The 20,791-nt window shown below is 40.7% G+C and overlaps 2 protein-coding genes across 2 annotated transcripts in view; one reads left to right on the top strand and one right to left on the bottom strand.

The window, feature by feature from the left end:
* Nucleotides 1-20,791, bottom strand: part of LOC127618950 (uncharacterized) — a 435,826-nt gene that overhangs the window by 275,720 nt on the left and 139,315 nt on the right.
* On the top strand, nucleotides 2,701-8,480 carry LOC127618583 (zinc finger protein 271-like). Its single transcript, XM_052091135.1, has 2 exons — nucleotides 2,701-3,002; nucleotides 6,798-8,480. The coding sequence occupies exons 1-2, from the start codon at nucleotides 2,876-2,878 to the stop codon at nucleotides 8,357-8,359; spliced, it is 1,689 nt and encodes a 562-aa protein (XP_051947095.1). The 5' UTR covers nucleotides 2,701-2,875; the 3' UTR covers nucleotides 8,360-8,480.

Genomic DNA, 20,791 nt, shown 5'->3' on the forward strand with positions numbered 1-20,791 from the left:
TTGTATTTTTCTGAAACTAAAATTTCAACAGCCTTACCTCCAAGAGAAGCTTACGAACTACTAGTTAAATCTTGTCTTAAGAACAGGTGGTGCAACTATATATATATATATATAATTTATTTTTATTATAAATTGTCCTCCCTGCTCAGGAGGGGTGATGTAAATCACAAAAAAAATGAAAAAGAACTCCTAAGAGAGAAGAGCGCTTGTGAAATGATGTTATAAGCAGAGACTGCTGTGGGGAGTGTGGGTGCCCTCAAGCACCCTCAGAGCTGTAACTAGTTTGCCACATCCCTCAGAGATGAAGGTCAGCTTCACCTGCAGGGCCTCTAGCTTGTCATCTGTATCAAACATTTCAAGGATGTTTCTAACTGCCTGAGCGGAGGAATTCTCAGCCATAAAAAAAACTCCTTGTAGAGATGGACATGGTCAGCATGGTACTGAACTGATTCGAACCAGCTATTCCATCTTGTATTTCCTGGCTCAGGAGGTACCTTGTTCTTCACAGCCTCCTTCATTGTCAAAAAGCACATCTCCTCTTTCTTGCAGGTTTTTTGAAGTAAGCAGATTTCACCCACATCACTAAAGCTGTGACCTCGCTGAAGTATTTGTAGTTTTGCCAGGTCTCTCCCACCAAATTGATGACATGGCACAAGCAGGTTGCATGCACACTGTTAGGCATTAGACCCTTCAATTCATCTTTGTAGGCTTTAAGACAATATGATGCATTGTCAGTTACCACAGCCAGAATGTCATTTAAGTTCACCTGACTGTTGTGGAGAGACTGCTGCACTGCCTGAGAAAATGATGAATAGTTGCAGCTCTCCATGAAGATCACATCAGTTAGAAAGTATTTTCCTTCATTACCTGTTGAATTAAATAAAAAAACAAATTGGAAAAATAATTAATACTTCTTCCAAATAGACTAATGTGCCTTAGGTGTTAATATTAGAAATGTACATGAATTCTAATGAGCTAAATCAAAGTTATAGAATACCTAGCATTGTTAAACCTACAATCGATTTACTACAATAAAAGCCAATGCTAATTTAATAAACACTCACCTATTACAATGTTGAGGACACTCCGATCTCGGTTGTCTGAAGTTTCATCGACAACAACGAAGATTTTCTTTCCGTGGATCTCTTGCATGACTTTTTGCACGTGTTGTTCAAAGACGCGCGGCAGGTGAATCTGTCTCAGGCTACTTTCGTTTTCTGGTAGTGCGCCTCCCTGTTTGCAATGCTTCAAAAGAAAGGGACGCATCTTCCTCATTTTCTCAAGCGGTATGTCCGTCTCTGCACACATTGCAACAAAATCCTTGAGATGGACTCTCGATTTTAGATGGTCATTGCAGGTATCTCTACGAGTCCAGTCAATAGTGTGTTGGCAAAATTTACAGAAAAGCTGTTGGCCAAACTCATAGTAGTCATTGGGATATTGTTCCGCCCGGTACTTGGCAGTTAATTGTGTGTTTCTTGATGTTTTAGATGCAGTTGTTTTACCGGAGGCAAGTCGTTTAGACATGTTTCTTATCAATGATGGCAGTTCACGTGTGAACGTGAATATTCGAGACATGGTTAATGTATTAAGGCACCTTTCACCTTATCATTAAATGCATGCAGGACTTAAACATTTTAAAGTCCTTTATACTGTTGCACGAATTCTGTTGCTTATATGAATTTAAACCATCAGCTTTGTACACAGCCAGGGTAAACTGCACCTTATCTTTTTGTTTGGAAGCATTTTGTGAATCAGATGCTGTTTTCTGTAGTCCTTCAAATAAACGCACTGCACCTGTGAGACGCAGATTCCCTGAGCTTGTCCCATCAGTCACTTGCTCGCGCTGCTGTTGTCCAACACTTGTTTGGCCGAACAAATGGTATTTCACATAAGGCTGACATTTATGTGGATTTATAATAGAGACCCCTGGGCAACTGCCCAATCGGCACAATGGTTAAGCCGTACCTGCCAGTTGTAATTTTCTGCAAATAAATGCTCTAAATGACAATATTTTTATTTTGAATTTGGGAGAAATGTTATCAGTAATTTATAGAATAAAACAGACATTTTCATTACTGAAACAAATACCTATAAATGGTAAATCCAGAGAAACTGATCATTTTTGCTGTGATCTCTTAATTTTTAACTATATGATTTCCTTAAAGATGCTGGATATCTCAGCTGAAGAAAGAGGTGATGTCACTGAAGTCAAAACTAATGGAGAGAGTCGACAGGTTACAGGTTAAACATTCATTTCATCCTTAAAGTTGAGATTGTAATTTTTTAAATGATGTGACGAATGGTACAGATGTGATTGTGTTGTGTTTGTCAGGAGCTGGAAAAGGTTTCCTGTCAATCTTCAGTGTGTGTGACTGATGGGACCTCCACAGAATGTCAGGATTCAGTGTGGAGCGGCAGAGATCAGTCCACACCACAGCGACTGCTGGACAAACTCTCTGAACAGAGATCCAGAGACACACAGGACTCACAGCTCACTTTACTCTGTTCTACTGACGGTAATCAGGGTGATCAAACCTCCACAGAATGTCTGACTTCTGTCTGTAAAGTTGAGGAACAGCAGATGCTGCAGATACCAGTGAAGACTGAAGTGAAGCTGGAGGAGATAAAAGAAGAAAACACAGCAGAGGAACAACAGAGAGAAGATGATGATGATGATGATCAAACCTCCACAGAGTCTCTGGCTTCTGTCTGTAAAGTTGAGGAACAGCAGATACCAGTGAAGATTGAAGTGAAGCTGGAGGAGATAAAATACGAAAACACAGCAGAGGAACAACAAAGAGAAGGAGAAGATGATGATGATCAAACCTCCTCAGAGTGTCAGACAACTCTCTGTAATGCTGGAAAACAGCAGATGCTGCAGATACCAGTGAAGATGAAGATGTGTTCAGTGAAGCTGCTGGACTGCAGGAACCTGATGAAGATGAGAGGAGAATCCACAGCAGTGAAACAACAGAGCGATGATGATTTTATTCCTTTTGGTATGTTTCTTATTATATTGTGTGATCTAGTTGCATTCAGATTTCAAAGGGAAAGTCTCTGATTTCAGGATGGAATACATCAGTCATTAATCAGTTTAGTACAGCATAATTAAAAAGTGCAGAAACAAAAGAAAAAGAAAATGCTAAAAACTGTCGCACCATGTCTTTTAATTAGGGGGCCAAGCACCAAAGGTGCTCTAATCCTAATGTTTTTGTACTGATTTTTTTCTAAACAAACTCATGGGACTTTTCCACTGCCCAGTACAACTCGACTCTGCTCGCTTTTGGGGGGTTGTCCACTGTGGATAGTACCTGGTACGGGATTCTTTTTTTAGTACCACCTCGGTCCAGGTTCCAAGCGAGCCGTGCTGATTCTACATGTGATGTCAAAGCCCTGCAGATCACTGATTGGTCAGAGAGAATCGTCACTACAAGTGTCACTGGATTTGCTACACCGGACATCAACCCGCTAGTTTTAAAGTTGGCTACAGCGATAGCAATATCATTTGTTCACTCGACTTTCAAATTGTAAAAAGAAATGGCTGTGCGCAAAACCATGTCGTGTTCAATAAACGAGGTGCAGACCTTCCTCTCATTAGCGACAAACGAAACGACGCAAAATGGAAAAAGTCTTTCAGGAAGTGTCTCAGCTGTTGGCCACACACGGCTACCACCAGACCTACCAATCATAAATGTGACTACAGAACCATCAAGGAAAAGTGGAAGTGGTTCGACCACATTGACGCTATCTAGACCGGCGAGCAATGGGAGGAAGAGTACCTTGGACTCAGTCATGGCGTTGTTGGAGTCCACGATGGAGGATGGCACATTAACTCCATATTCTGCTTGAAAGCTTCACTTAACTGCAGTGGAAAAGCGAGCTTAAGAAAAGTAAACCGAGAGAGCGTAGAGTCAAACCGTAACGTGCAGTGGAAAAGTGCCAAAAAGAAAAAAAATAGCACAGACATGCATTGTAAAAGTAATCCATATGACTCCAGTGGTTCATTTAATCTCTTATAAAGCAATTCAATAATTTGGGTGAGAAACTTATAAATATTTAAGTCCTTTTCACTATATTTGTTTACAGTGCATCCGGAAAGTATTCACAGCGCTTCACTTTTTCCACATTTTGTTATGTTACAGCCTTATTCCAAAATGGATTAAATTCATAATTGTCCTCAAAATACTACAAGCAGTACCCCATAATGACAACGTAAAAGAAGTTTGTTTGAAATCTTTGCAAATGTATTAATAATAAAAAAACTAAAAATATCCCATGTACATAAGTATTCACAGCCTTTGCTCAATACTTTGTTGAAGCACCTTTGGCAGCAATTACAGCCTCAAGTCTTTTTGTGTATGATGCTACAAGCTTGGCACACCTATTTTTGGGCAGTTTCTCCCATTCTTCTTTGCAGATCCTTTCAAGCTCCATGAGGTTGGATGGGGAGCGTCGGTGCACAGCCATTTTCAGATCTCTCCAGAGATCAATCGGGTTCAAGTCTGGGCTCTAGCTGGGCCACTCAAGGACATTCACAGAGTTGTCCCGTAGCCACATCTTTGTTATCTTGGCTGTGTGCTTGGGTTCATTGTCCAACAGGACAACGACCCTTTGCCCCAGTCTTGCCATTCAGGCCAGAGAGTTCAATCTTTGTTTCATCAGACCAGAGAATTTTGTTTCTCGTTGTCTGAGAGTCCTTCAGGTGCCTTTTGGCAAACTCCAGACACACTGTCATGTGCCTTTTACTGAGGAGTGGCTTCTGTCTGGCCACTCTACCATACAGGCCTCATTGGCGGAGTGCTTCAGAGATGGTTTTTCTTCTAGAAGTTTCTCCTCTCTCCACATAGAAATGCTGGAGCTCTGTCAGAGTGACCATCGGGTTCTTGGTCACCTCCCTGACTAAGGCCCTTCTCCCCGGATCGCTCAGTTTGGCCGGACAGCCAGCTCTAGGCAGAGTCCTGGTGGTTCCAAACTTTCATTTTCTTCCATTTCCACAATCCTGTCTCAGAGGTCATCAGACAATTCCTTTGACTCCATGGCTCGGTTTGTGCTCTGACATGCACTGGTAACTGTGGGACCTTATATAGACAGGTGTGTGCCTTTCCAAATCATGTCCAATCAACTGAATTTACCACAGGTGGTCTCCAATCAAGTTGTAGAAACATCTCAAGGATGATCAGTGGAAATAGGATGCACCTGAGCTCAATTTTGAGCGTCATGGCAAAGATTTGGAATACTTATGTACATGTGATATTTTTTTTTATTTTTTTTATTTTTTAAAAGTACATAACTGTTAATTATAAGGTTGCTGGTTCAAGCCCCACAGTCACCACCATTGTGTCCTTGAGTAAGGCACTTAACTCCAGGTTGCTCCGGGGGGATTGTCCCTCTAATAAGTGCACTAAGTCACTTTGGAGCGTCTGCCAAATGTATAAATGTAAATGATTGGCCACACTGTGTGCAGGTGCCCTTTAAAGCTGGGGAAAAAATAATCGATGTTATTCAGCTTTGGGGCAACATAGGTTAATAGCAAATATTAACTACTAATAAAATACTAGACTGATAACTAATAACAAAGCATGTAATCTACAGTTTTGATGTGCATGGCATGTAAAACTCAAACGCATGTATTGAGACAAATATTATACAAATTATACTTCGTCTAATTCATGGAATTGAAAATTGCAATTCTTATTGTTAAATATTTTACAATATTTAATTTGCTGCTTTCATGAAGAATAAGTCTGTTCACCTTTTCTTTAATTTTTATTGCCAGGAGAATATAACATACGATACAATAACATCCATTTATTCACATTTGATAATCCTGTTTGAAAATAGAAAATATGGGCTAGTCCATCGGCACATTTCAAGAAATCAAAGGTTTCGATTCTTGACAGGTTTCGGTTTTTACAACCAGTGTAGGAGGTAATGCGCTAAAAGTAACACGTGTCACGTAATCAGATTACTTTTTCAAGTAACGCAATATTTTTTATTTTAGACCATAATATCGGAGTTACATTTAAAAAAAATATATATAACACATTGTTTTGTACACCTCTACAGTTCCTGTGTTGCAAGAAATCAGGAGTACAAATGTGCAAAAAATCAGTAAACGCATTTAGGCGGAGGGATTATAAGACTAGTCTTCCACTGTCCACAACATGATACACAGGGTGAAATACTCGCTCAGTTCATTGACTTATGCAGCCGACCTGCTCTGTGAGACACCTCCCCGTAAGTAGGAGAATAGGATGAGAAAAGCTGACTCTGGATTAGTGGCTCAGAGCAACGTACTACATCTATTGTGTACGCAGAGAAGACGTCTTCATTCCTAAAAAGATACAACATTTTTGTTTTATAATAAACATGTAGTTTGATTCATGAAATAAAACATTTTTATGACATTTTGGTGGCAATAAAAATAATTTCATTCAAGTTGTATCAACTTGCACCTTTGAAGTTGTGGAGTCTGTACTCACCGTGGATCAACTCAAAACAAGCGTGCACTGAGAAAAATAATTTATTCATCAGACTACTGGAAGCACTGTGTGTTTTGCGCTGTAGTTTCAACAGAGCTGGCTCATAAGAATCATTCATTTGTGTTCAACTTCATGTTGTCTTTCTGTGACTGAGGCTAATTCAATCTAAACCATAATCATGAAATGCAGTTACTGTATTAAATTAAATTGGTGTAATATATCAAAAATATTATCAAAATGTGCTTTTTGCTATTAAATTAGTGTTCAATTTAATGTCTTTTTTAAACATTTGTCCCTCTTATTGTGTTTTAGACCTGATGAAGGTGAGCGAGGATATTCAAGAGCTGAATGAAGTGGATGAGAAATTTCAGAAAGTTCATATTTTCAAAACTGGAGAAAATTATTTGAGTTGTTCAAAGACTACAAAGAATTGCCCATCAAAAAAGTCTCAAAGAACTGCCAAAAATACTTTCACCTGCTCACACTGTGGAAAGAGTTTCACTCGATCACATGACCTGAAAATACACGAGATAATTCACACTGGAGAAAAACCTTACAAGTGTTCACACTGTGAAAAGAGTTTCACTCAGTCACATGACCTGAAAATTCACGAGATAATTCACACTGGAGAAAAACCTTACAAGTGTTCACACTGTGGAAAGAGTTTCACTCAGTCACACAACCTGAAAATACACGAGAGAATTCACACTGGAGAAAAACCTTACAAATGTTCACACTGTGGAAAGAGTTTCACTCAGTCACACAACCTGAAAATACACGAGAGAATTCACACTGGAGAAAAACCTTACAAGTGTTCACACTGTGGAAAGAGTTTCACTCAGTCACACAACCTGAAAATACACGAGAGAATTCACACTGGAGAAAAACCTTACAAGTGTTCACACTGTGAAAAGAGTTTCACTCAGTCACATGACCTGAAAATTCACGAGATAATTCACACTGGAGAAAATCCTTACAAGTGCTCACACTGTGGAAAGAGTTTCACTAGATCACAACACCTGAAAATACACGAGAGAATTCACACTGGAGAAAATCCTTACAAGTGCTCACACTGTGGAAAGAGTTTCACTCGATCACATGACCTGAAATTTCACAAGATAATTCACACTGGAGAAAATCCTTACAAGTGCTCACACTGTGGAAAGAGTTTCACTCGATCACAACACCTGAAAATACACGAGAGAATTCACACTGGAGAAAATCCTTACAAGTGCTCACACTGTGGAAAGAGTTTCACTCGATCACATGACCTGAAATTTCACAAGATAATTCACACTGGAGAAAAACCTTACAAGTGCTCACACTGTGGAAAGAGTTTCAATCGATCACATGTCCTGAAAATACACAAGAGACTTCACACTGGAGAAAGACCTTACAAGTGCTCACACTGTGAAAAGAGTTTCACTCAGTCACATGACCTGAAAATTCATGAGAGAATTCACACTGGAGAAAATCCTTACAAGTGTTCACACTGTGGAAAGAGTTTGACTCGATTACACGACCTGAAAAGACATGAGAGACTTCACACTGGAGAGAAACCTTACATGTGCGCACACTGTGGAAAGAGTTTCACTCAATCACATCACCTGAAAATACACGAGAGAATTCACACTGGAGAAAAACCTTACAAGTGCTCACACTGTGGAAAGAGTTTCACTCGATCACATGACCTGAAATTTCACGAGATAATTCACACTGGAGAAAATCCTTACAAGTGCTCACACTGTGGAAAGAGTTTCACTCAATCACAACACCTGAAAATACACGAGAGAATTCACAATGGAGAGAAACCTTACAAGTGCTCACACTGGAAAAACATTGATGTACTTGGCAGACGCTTTTATCCAAAGTGACTTACAGTGCACACAGTGGCGGTGGCTGTGGTAATCAAGCCATCAACCTTCTGCTTACTATTTCTGTGCTTTAGCCCACTAAGTGACCACCGCGCCACAAACCCTGAAAATACATGAACCCCCCCCCATCTGCTGGCAGGTCATCATCCCTATCTACCTGGATGAGGGAGGGGACAAGGGGAAGGAAACCAAAAAAAGTTTGTCTCACACTTTGAAAAGACTTTCACTCAGCCACAAAACCAAAAAATTTATGAGAGAATTCATACCGGACAGAAACCATACCACTGCTCTTCATGTGGGAAGAATTTCAGCCAATTAAGTAATCTACATACACATGGAAAGATTTGCCTAAGTAGTAGAGGTCTGCAGGGGTCTTAAAATTAAACCTGACCCGTACCCGAGATTTTATGCCCCGACCCGAATCCGAAATTGCTTAATATCTAATCGAGATTGTGATCTTTGAAAGATTAATTGTTCAGCTCTATTGGCAGCTAATCTTGCACACCAACAGCTCTTATAAGGTCCCAGTATGGTGTCCTGCATCTGCAAAACCTCTTCCCCCATTTTAATGATAAGATAAATAATACAATATTTTGTTAAACTGATTATTTCAAGTGTATATTGACTTGCCTGCTGTGTGTTAACATACTTCTGATGTCATTATTAAAGCCAATCATTCATAATTTGAGGTTGTGTCTATTGTCTGAATTGACTAAAATTAGTGTTGGGCCTCATGTACTCCAATAGGAGACAAAGGCAGGACTACATACAGTACAGTCATAAATCCTGACATCAGCCTGTAGGAACACTCAAAGCCTGATAACACAAAACAAAGGGAGTCCAAACAGACTACAGATCCCATCAAGCCTTGCTCACTTTACACCTATGTATGTAATTGTGAAGGATTGAACTCTCAACTCCTGTTAGATGAAACACAACAGAACACACCCTTCAACCATGCCATCATCGAGAGTATAATACCTCAGAGATTCTTCTAAGCTTTGCTTCCAGTGACAGTATGCACCACGTGTAATTGCAGCCCTGCGTCTCCCAGGTGAAGCCTCGTTGTCCAAGGAAGTAACGTATTTACCTGAACTTTGGCCATACAATCTCCATCTCGCTGGACGAGCCGAGATTTCTCGGTGTTCCAACGAGTACACTGACGGATCCGAAGGAGGCCGCTGAGCAATCCGCGTCTCACCCTTTTTCCTGCAGATATTAAGATGATTTCTCTTCCTTCAACCGAGTCAACTTCGCCGATATGTCCGCCAACCCTCAGAGAATCAGCCGCTGTACCGCCCACTGACAGAGCAAGGAAACGTCCTACCGTCATCACCCGAGCTTAACCGAGTCAAAGTCAAACGACAGAAGAAGCACACATTCTACCCGCGTCCTCACGCAACACAAGTAAAAGGTTTACGTCTGGGCAGAGATGGATTATAATAGTGTGTTATATTGTGTATCAAGTAGGGTTGCTGTGGTATACCGGTTTCATGGTATACCATGGTATGAAAATTGATGGTTTTCATATTATGTACATTTGCTTATCTATGGGATTGAGAAAAAAATGCAACCGGACGGAGAATCTCACCTGCGCATGCGCATCTCCTTTCCTCCTCGACTGCCTTTCAGACTCGATAACTTGCACAACTTGACAGCAGGGAAAGAACAATGCCATGGTTCTCCCATTGAAGATATTTCGGCAGTCGCCCAAGTGATACCCTATTCAGGTCTGTAGATTTAATGATAATCTCGCAATCAGCTAAAGGCTTCTCATCTACCCTTTCGCACGAGTGATCTGCTTTTCTCTCTGGCGCGTGCAACAACCGGGCTTCCTTCGATATCTCGGAGCGCAGACCTCAAAACTGATGTGACCAATTTAAATTCTAGTGAGACTGTGGAATAATTAATGCTTCTCAACAAGTTCTCTGGGTGATGTAGCTTGCTGTGTCATCACAAAGCAAAGCTTCTCCTTGTTCAAAGGATGTGTTCTTTAGGAATGGTTTTTTTCTCTCTACTCTCACATTTCACACGTAGCTCAAACATGTATGTCACCCCCATATAAGGTAAAGAACTATTTCATTGGTGGGGGTCCAGTGGAATGTGGTTTTTCTGGACCATATAACAGAATGCCGAAACAATAAACGTTGAAGAAGGATTTGATAGCATTGGTTCTCTGTGTCATTTCTTTCTTCCCTGAGCTGAGCCGTATCGAGACGGGGATTGCAGATCAACAAATAAATTAAATACATTGGATGACAAAATTATCTAACAGAGACTTTTCTAGTTTAAAGCGTTACGGAGGAAGTCAAGTCAAATCTCTCAAACAGAAGACACCCCTGACATGCCAAACAGCACTGAGGAGAAAAATTCAATATACATCATTATACATATACATCGATTTTTCATGAGTAAAAGTAACTGTTATATTTTGACACAATTTTATGGTTTCATGTGAAATAATCTAAAGGTAGAATCTATTAGACCTCATTTTATATCAACAGTGGCATTTTTAGTTCAAGTTTTGTTGTGGCAAAAAACAATAATTAAACAAATATGCATAACAAGATAAGAGACATCAAGATCCAAATTATATTTTAAAAGATAGTTTATTCTTTTAAAAGAGGTTTGTTCACAAAAATACTGCGACAGCTACCTCGCAATAGGAACAAGAACCTAACTCACACAGAAAACACATGGCCTATTTATACCCCCATCCTCAAGTTCCCTTCTTCTGTAATTTTCCACTGATCCCACTAAAACCGGATTTTAACTGGTCTTAGAAATACCAATGGCTCTTCTAACCCCCCCGGGTTTTACGATGCTTACATCTGTGAGGTCATAAAAGGCCATATAAACACTATCTCGTCCTGAAGACAGTGGTCCTTTGTTGAGCTCCACTGAGTTTCACACCCATGAAACTCCACAAAGAGTCTTTCCCGCACTCATATTGGGGAGTTCAAAAGGCCTTCTCCTTGGCCATCTGTTTTACTGTGTGTGTCTCTATTTCTGCCAAGTGAAAAAGAAATAAAATACTATAGAGAAACATGATTGAATCGAAAGAAAATCCAAATAATGTCTTAAAGAAAGTAAAATATAAATTTTCCACAACAGTTTCAAGATGTGTTTCATCTAGTATATTTAGTTTTTCATAAATAACATCATTTGTTTTTATTTGTCTTTATGCGTGCGTTGAGATGCGGAATAGGCAATATAAAAATGCTGTCATTATAAAAGGTTTCTAGTGTCAATGTATTGCTTGTTTTTCTGTTTACATTTCATGTTGTGACACTTCTCTTCTCTCGAACATAATGCTGCTACGCCAGAGCGGCCAAAGCGTCAACAAGCCTCCCCGTACTCTTAGACAAGCGTCCTCGACAGGGCCACATACTGAGCTTCTTTGCCGCTCAAGTCGGCGGCGGTGTGAACGTGCAGTTATGCTTCTTACGCGGACTTTTGGGACTCAGTTTTGAACTGGTGTCAAGGCGCGCAATGAAGTGTATTGTTGTTTAAACACCTTTATAACGATCGCGTTAGTTCAGCTGTATGCGCGATGGGCGCCGCCATGTTAGTTTGTGCCACAGACGCAGTTCAGAGAATCGGATCTGTTGGATTTACAACACGTGAATTCATCCACTCCCGAAATTCTTAAAAGTATGTGGCTGGTGAACTGGGAGAAGAATAGAGTAAACGTTAAAGTTACTTACACAATGTGTATCTGATATGAATAAAACGTGTCGAATTATAATGGAAAGGATTATTATTACCTCTTACATAGACATCAGTCTGTATTTTACAAACTCTAACGTTAAATGTTTTGTTTTTTTAGTACTTGGGTGAATTTAGGGCCCCCCTGTTCCAACGTCTATGCTCTATACATAATTTTTCTGAAGTGTCCTTTTCTCTTTTGTGAGAAATTCCATCCCCCAATCTAAGGTGGTTTTCACACTGGGGACATTTGCTGCTGACCGAATTCGAGAGCGATTTTTCCCGGCGCCCCTCGCAGTGTTGGACTGGTTTAAGACGGAGTCAGAGGGAATATAGGGAATGCAGTATTGTATGAGGTGCCCCTAGGGACATTATTCAGAATTACCATGCACATACATGTACTTTTCCTCTCACATACACATATGAAACCAAATTCATTCACATACTATAGTGAAATGCTCACACACATACAAGTGAAATGCTTTTACAAACACAACTGAAACGCTCTCATACATACAACTGAAAATATTACGCTCAAACACACAACTGAAATGCTCTCATACATACAACTAAAATGATTACACTTGCACACACACAACTGAAAAGCATTTCAGTATGTTGTATGCAAGCATTTCAGTTGAAACGGAAGCACATTTCGGTTGAAACGGAAGTACCCACTCCACTCCAGTTGGTGGCAGTAGTGCACCTCAAGACGAATAACTAGAAGCTGTTGAAAGAAAGCATATAGGCGGTGGGCCGAGTCCGTCTATCTCGTTTAGTTTTTGATTTGATAGTTACCCAGCAGCTGTCTGGCTCATTTTTTTTATTTGTCTGTATGAATAATTCACAAAAAGATTACCGATTGTTTCCAACGCCAATTGTTGCACATTAAAGTATAAAAATAGATTTAATTTCGCTAGCTGATCACAAGCGTTGGCGGAGTGAGATCCAATCAACGCTTGTGTTGTTACCTTGTTGAATTGATTTGGCCAATCACGTTATTCGTTGAACCGGCGTCGCGTGACTCTAACCACAAACCAGGTTGGGGAGACCGGTGTGTCTCGGCAAGACAACGTCAAGGTAAGATTTGTTTTACAATGATTATACACCCCTATATCTTAATGCTTTTCATATAAGTTGTATTTAAGACTGCAAGCTATACTTCGTCGTGAATATATGCGTTGTCGTTGATGAGAACAGTAGCCACGAAAGAATGTTGGTAGTGGAGCAGTAAAGCTAGGTCTAACGGTATGTTGCTTAGGCTAATCCAAATCATTCGGTACATACACAATGAACTAAGCAAAGAGTATTCAAATACGGGATAATTACGGGTAAATATTTAAGCGGGAAGACAGTAGGAAATAATTTGACAGGTATGTCAATGTTGGATTGGTTTATAGCAAGCTACCTAGGCTACAAGTAAGCTAGACTAATTATCAGCTAAAAAGAGTGCAAAGCAAAACAAAGAAATTATTTCAAATCAACTTTATAGTGGTAGTCATGGAGTTATATAAGCCATTTATGGTTGATCGTCACAGTTTATACAATGACACAATTCTGTGCATGGTAGCTTATGTGATTTAAATTTATCTAGTAATGTGTGCTTTCTGTGTTTATTTATCTGAATATAATTCAGTTGTTTATCTAACACACAAACACGGACAGGACAACATCATATCTCTCCACACCCAAATGACTACAGAGGTGATCGTTGACAATCATCACATCAACAGCACCATGAATGGAGCAGGTCAAGATCACAGAGTTGCTTAGTATCCACATCACAGATGACCCATCTTGATCTATCGACACCACCAACAGAACCTGGCCAAGAAAGTCCAAAAACCTCTGCACTTCCTCCCACAGTTGAGGAAGGCTCATCTCCCACAAATCCATCCTCTTAACTTTCTATAGGGGAATCATAGAGAGCCTCTTCTTTCCACCCCAACCCTCCAATAACCTAAGGGCAGCTGATTGACTCTTGCACAAATACACAGGTAGTTTACACTATGATGCTGCTACAGTGGTTTATTTTTTTTATTTTTAAATTTGCTATGAACATTTGACCCCACTTACGCACATATTGCACTGCCTTTTGCTACTTGTCATGTCATCCACTTGCACTGAAATACTATATTAATTAGGGATGAGTCACGATTTTCGAATATTCGATTAGTTGATTTTATTATATAATATTGAATAGGATGTGCAGGATCATTGTCTTTAAAAAATCCCCATGTTTCTTGGGCGTCTTGAATTTAAGTTAAATGCCAATCACGGCTTTTTCAGCTACTGTACTGTCTGTGGTTTGCAGGTTCACCCATAAATTTGTACATTGAACAATCTTTGCCCAACTTGTCTGGGAAAGGGGGTTACAGGGCTTTTTACATTTGAGGCTAAATTGATAAAACACCTAATTTTTACCTCAGTATTACTGAACTACAGAACAAAATTTACATTTTTAATGATTTACAGCAAAATTGTAATTTCAAGAACGCAGCTTCCTGGTCATCTGTGTTCATTATTTACATTGGTTGTCAAGGAAACGGGAGGTTTTCTAACGTTATGATTAGTACTCCTGCTTATTTGCCGGTTTAAAAAAGTAAGAGTTTGTAAGGACATTTTGCATCAAATGTGCAAACAACAAAGTTGGAAACAATGTCTGTAGTACTTATACGATTTTATTACATGACCTCAGCAAAAAAAGACTTACACAGCTGTGAGGTAAGTATTAAATTAATAATTTCGAGGTCCGGCCCATCGCCTAATAGTAGAAAACCGCGCCTTCCACAACATAAGCGACTGTTGACCATTAGTTCGCCCGCCAACTGCGCTACACCAATGTCTTCCCAACAACAGCAAAGAACATTAGTCGATGCAGCTGGCTTGCTGAACACCATATTGGCTTCAGCGGAGACCATCAGGACACGGTCAAATGCCACAACAATCGGGCAGCAGCCGACCATTGCAACTCCAAGTGTGGACACGTCGATGGACGGTCACCTAGCATCGCTCTTCCCTTCCCGCCAGCGTAGCAGTGTTGCATTGTCAACTGCAGGTCCAGTCAGGAGAGAACGTGCTCCACCACGTTATCAAGCACAGCAATGTTTCAGCCCATGGACGTCAGGCAAAAGGAGAACAAGGTAAGTTAGCTAGAAACCAGCTTGCTTCAGCTTGTCATTTTTATTTCCTAATGACGAAAATGGGTGTTTGGAGGATACATCACGTTATCTACAGCTAACTTAAGTTAGGTGCTGTGATTAGTGGTCTTCCTAGTTTTAAAAATGACAAACCATCAGTTCAGACAAGTCACTCAGTCTCTTATCAGTTTGCTCGATTGTGTGCTGAAACATAACATGCAAACCCCCTCTGTACCTGTAGATTCATTTAGGCACGGGAATGCAAGCAGGAAGTTTTGCAAAGTGTGCAGAGGCATGGACCATTCTACAGTTGCACGGTTTATGCTTGTTTTGTTTTGAACATGGACACAGAAAAAGAGAGTGCCCGAAGTGGAGTAGTCATGACAGTCTGGAGGTAAACTCGCCACGAGGAGCTGGTCCTTTAAACCATTAGACCCACATTTGGAGAGGGATGTGTGGGTAAGGATCAAACCCTCATAAGTGATCTGGAAAAGCAGTATGAGAATGCATGCCATACAGCTTCTGATGGTACTTGCTGGATATATGCACAAAACATGTAGAAAATAAAGGCTTTTGATGATCTTTTCTACACTTCTGTGATTGTAAATGACCAGTTCAACATGAGGAATCCATGACTCTGGCTCCATGTCTTGTACCCTTAGTGAGACAGCTGAACAAAGTTGTTGGCTGAAAATTTTGTCTTGGACAAAAAATCACTACCTGAGAATATCATTCTTGTCGGTGTTGGGGGTAAGCCCGCACAGCCTAAATGTTTGTACGAAGTTAGTATGAAAGTGTATGGCATCAGCTGTCGGCTCCAATTCTCATTGTTCCAGGACAACATTAAGATTTAATTCTTGGCACCAACTTGATCAAGCATATTTTGAATCAAATGAAGAACACAGATGAGTATTGGGACTTCATATCATAAAGTGCTACACAGTTATCACTGGACGGTGAACACTTTTTGTATGTGATGTCAAATCTCACTCACTGGTGACATGATGAGATCCCTAGCAAAATCGGAACAGTAAAGCTCCATCATGCTGTCACTCTTGCTGCTAGACAAGAACATTTAGTGTGGGGAAGACTGCCCAGCAACACGTCATTGTCCCTCGGAGTACCATTCTCGTTGAAACAACTACATCCAAGACTATGCCAAGAAACATCATGGTAGCTTGTGTGATAACCTATGAAAATAACCAATTTGTCAGACCAACATGTCACGCTAAGAAAGAATTGGAAATTTGCAGCTGTTTCACCTTGTCTGGCTGTAGAAGATTTCCCAGTTTTGCAGGGTACTGGAAAGATAAAGGAGGTTAGTTCAGAAATGCAAGTTACTCCAAATTATGCTTCAAATTTGAGACTGCAAGATGTTGGGTTAAGCTAAATTTACATTGATCTCTTCAAAGTCACTGGTGCATCCAAAGATAAACTTGTACAGTTATTGGGGAATTACAATGATGTTTTTTCTAAGCATCCCTTAGACTGTGGTGAGGCTAAGTAATTTGAACACTGTATACGACTTACAGATGAGAGGCCTTTCCGGTTGCCATATCAGAGAAACCCTCCTGCTCATTACTAGAAGCTGCGTCAGGTGTTAACCGAAATGGGAGGAGCAAGGGATAATTAGAAAATCAATAAGTGAATATGCATCAGCCTTTGGTATTTGTGTGGAAAAAGGATGGAAGCCTCTGCATCTGTACAGACTTTAGGTGGCTTAATGCTGAGGACACTCAAAGATGTTCACCCTCTCCCTCATCAATCCGATTGCTTTGCTGCTTTAGGAGCCAACAATTACTTCAGCACCTTGGACTTAACCTCTGAATTCTACAATTTGCCTATGCATGAACAAGACAAAAAAATACACAGCATTTATTACTCCTATGGGACTACATGAGTATAACCGCATGAAGCCCAGCTTCGTTCATGCGGATGATGCTTAGAATTTTTGGGGATATGAACTTGAGTAGTTTGCTCTACTATTTGAATGATTTACTTGTGTTTTTACCCACGGAGCAGGAGGCTTTGAGCAGGCTGGAAATGTTTTTTCAGTGGCTTAGGTTATATCACCTGAAACTGAGTCCCAAAATTTTTTATTTCTTGCGTGATTCAGTGAGATTCTTGGGGCATATTATTTCGGGCCATGGCATCTCAGTGGACTTCATCAAGGTGGATGTTATATCCAAAATGTTCAAGTTGCAACTTATGGAGGAAGATGGTTGCACTCCATCAGCATGAAGAATCAAGTCATTTTTAGGAATTATTTTTACTATCAACACTTTATTCCTAATTGTTCTTCGATCACCAAGCCTCTCTTTGCTCTAACTGTGGGTCAGAAGAGATGAGGTAAAGAGAAATCTAGGAAGCCTGTTGGCACATTCTGAAAGCTAAATCTGAAGAGGAGAGGTTGTCGAACTGTGCTGTGCTAGAACATCCTGATTTATCTAGGCCTTTGATTCTCTCAACTGATGCATCTTTAGATGGGATAGGTGCTGTGCTATCCCAAGTTCCAGCAGGGAAGAAATAGCTTGGCCCATTGCCTTGCAGAAAAGACCCTGACCTTGTCACAGAGGAAGTACCCTGCGAACAGGCTCGAGTATTTGGCTTTGAAGTGGAGTGTGTTTGAAAAGGTTAACTATATGTTAACAGGTCTGGGGAAGGGTATAGAACATTTTCGGCAGCATGGAAGGTCCCAATGAGCACAGTGTCCTCCATCATCCGTAAATGGAAGAAGTTTGGAACCACCAGGACTCTTCCTAGAGCTGGCCGCCTGGCCAAACTGAGGGATCGGGGGAGAAGGTCCTTAGTCAGGGACCAGGGGTGGAGTGGCAATCGGGACGATCGGGACTTTTCCTTGTTGGCCAGCCGGCCGATGAATTTGCGTGACCCGGCCCACAGATTATCCAAAACGGCCGTGAGACACACGTGGCCGGAGCGGGAGGGCGCTGTTACAGAACTTTCATGGTCACAAATAAAAAAAAAAATGACAATATATTTTGTTTGTTTGTTCTTAAATTAACGTAGAATGGAAAAAAAGCCTCCTGGGAATGGGGAATGAATTTATCCAATGAACCGATTGCAGGTCAAGTCTATTTACAGAAATATAGGGAGATAAATGAGCGCCCCCTTGTCTAATGGCAATTTGGCATGACCCAAAGGTAATGGAATGCGCCAAACAGAGAGAAAGCGAGCAAGTTAGAGGTAAAGTAAATTTTTGGACAGTCAGGATTAGCGTGGTTGATTGCTGTTTTAAAGTTACCCATGGAAGGCAAGAAGAGAAAGGAGAAAGGAGGGGCCGAAAAGGCCAGAAAGAAGAAGCTCGGAGGATACATCAAAGTGCTCAAAAATTACAGATTTATTCCGCCGAAATCAGGTGTCAACATGTGCTGCAGGTGAATTGACAGAAAAACAGTTAGCGGGCCTCTAAATCATTGACGTTAGTGTTAGGCAAATGCCAATTGTTATAAAGGCTCCTTTGATATGGACTTTTATTCTGAAACCGTAGCCATGGTAACAGTCCCGCAGTGAGCATTATAGTTAGTTGAGCTGCTGCTATCGGCTGTGTTTGTGTGATCTGTCTGAGCTGTTATCTGAAAAGATGTTTATTCCTGTTTGTTCGTGATGATTGATGCAGATGTAACATCCAGATGTTAGTAATTGACCTCAAAGTAAGTCTTTATAACATATTTGTGTTAACAGTAATCTGAACAGTGTTATATGATTCCGTGTCATATGTACATGCCCGGACATGCCCTGAAGCGATCGTTCTGTTTTCAATAGATAGCTAATAATGTTTAAAGTGTGATGATTCATTCTTTATTAATATGCAAATCATTGTTACTGGTTATTCATGATGTCTTGATGATACAATGTTAATTTGTTAAACTGTTATCACCCCGAACAAGTGATTAGAGTCATGTTTGTTGGAATGCTTTCATGTTAGCTATGATGTTATTCATACATGGCAATTGTATGTTATTAACACCCACTAATCGCTTGTTATCCAGTAAAATCCTTTGTTTCTGTTTATTAGACTGTATATTTGGTACAGAAATGTCGATCAAGTGAATAAAGAATATTTTGGTTTCCTAATGTAATGATGAATGCCTGTTATTGTGTATATATTCAGTTTATTCATTGCCTTTATTGTATTTCATGTTTTCAGACAACAAAACCATATCCTTATGTACATCACTGAATTTACATCTGTGGTCCATTCATCTACCATCAATACACAGTGATTAAGTTGAACATCTGTCTCCTCATCATTTGTGCTCTAACAGGCACCCAGGGGGGTTTACTCATCCATTAGTCAATCAGAACCTAACAGTACAAAAGCCTCTACAACACCAATGCAATATAGAATGAGGTCAACATCGAATTTACAATCTAATGAGTTGTATTTTATTCTAGCTTGACTCGATTTTGGCAATGCATGTTTAATCACATGCGATTTTTGAAATTTTATGGTTTAGGTGGTGTAATTAGCTTTCCCTTAAATTGAAATTGCTCACCAGATTTGCCTTTGTACAATAGAGGACTCTATTGTGCATGATGTGGGGGAAGATAAATAGGTTTTGATCATTTTTATATCACATCTAGATGTGTCAACATCAATTGACATGCATGTATCCCTGGACATGTCCTATCTGATCTTTCTCTGTCCTGGATGGAAAATATTATAATGCATTAACAGTGTATTGGTGTAACCCGCACACACACACACACAAGACGAGACAGTCACAATGTCGATGGGAACCTACTTTTATTCCAACAAGTGAGGCTGGCAAAAGTACAAACAAGGGCAAAACCAAATGAGAGTGTCGAGGGAAGCGTAGGGTCAAAAGCCGGGGAATCAAAGTAGAGCAAAGGGGCAAATCCGGGAGAGAGTGGTCAACGAGAGCGGGAGGTCGAAGCCGGGAAACAGGATCAGAATAACGAGCTATACTAAACACGGGAGCTAGGGGAATACTAGAGCTGGCAAGCTAAGGGGTAACAATCACAAGGGAGTTCGGAACTAGACGGTACTAGCAGGGGGGGCAAAGACACGGGAAACTAAATACAATAACCAACCCGAGTGAGACGAAAGGGCAGTGATATATATAGGGGAAAGTGCAGGTGTAAACAATGAAAGGTGATGAGACGAGTACAGGTGAAACTAATGTGGTGACAGAGCGGGCATGTGAGCCCGAGGAGGAAGACCTGCTAACGAGCATGAGAGCTCGTAGGAGCAAAACGAGCGTGCAAGCTCGAGCGAGCAAAACGAGCGTGGAAGCCCGTGGAAGCTCGAAGGGGCGGAGCGAGGGAGCGGGGTTACGTGACAGTACTCCCCCTCTATAACGGACGGCTCCTGATGGCCGCTCGGTTGCGGAGGCGCGACCTCTGGGAAGTGGTGCTGGACGATCCCAACAAACAAAAAACCCTGAACAGAAAACCCACAAAACACAAACAAAATTGAGGGCAGTCCAAGGGGCACAGAGGGAAATGAGACTGTCCATGGGGTCAATGGGCAGTTTCAAGGCAAGGTCAGGGGGAACATAGCGGACAGGCGGGTGGTCGGGAGATCTAGGGGGCAGCCATA

The sequence above is a fragment of the Xyrauchen texanus genome, chromosome 25, assembly GCF_025860055.1.
Source record: "Xyrauchen texanus isolate HMW12.3.18 chromosome 25, RBS_HiC_50CHRs, whole genome shotgun sequence".
Taxonomy (NCBI): domain Eukaryota; kingdom Metazoa; phylum Chordata; class Actinopteri; order Cypriniformes; family Catostomidae; genus Xyrauchen; species Xyrauchen texanus.

Coding starts and splice junctions, on each gene's coding strand:
- LOC127618583 (XM_052091135.1), top strand. CDS start 2,876: ATGCTGCAGATACCAGTGAAGATGAAGATGTGTTCAGTGAAGCTGCTG. Junction 3,003..6,797: donor TGATGATTTTATTCCTTTTG/GTATGTTTCTTA, acceptor ATTGTGTTTTAG/ACCTGATGAAGGTGAGCGAG.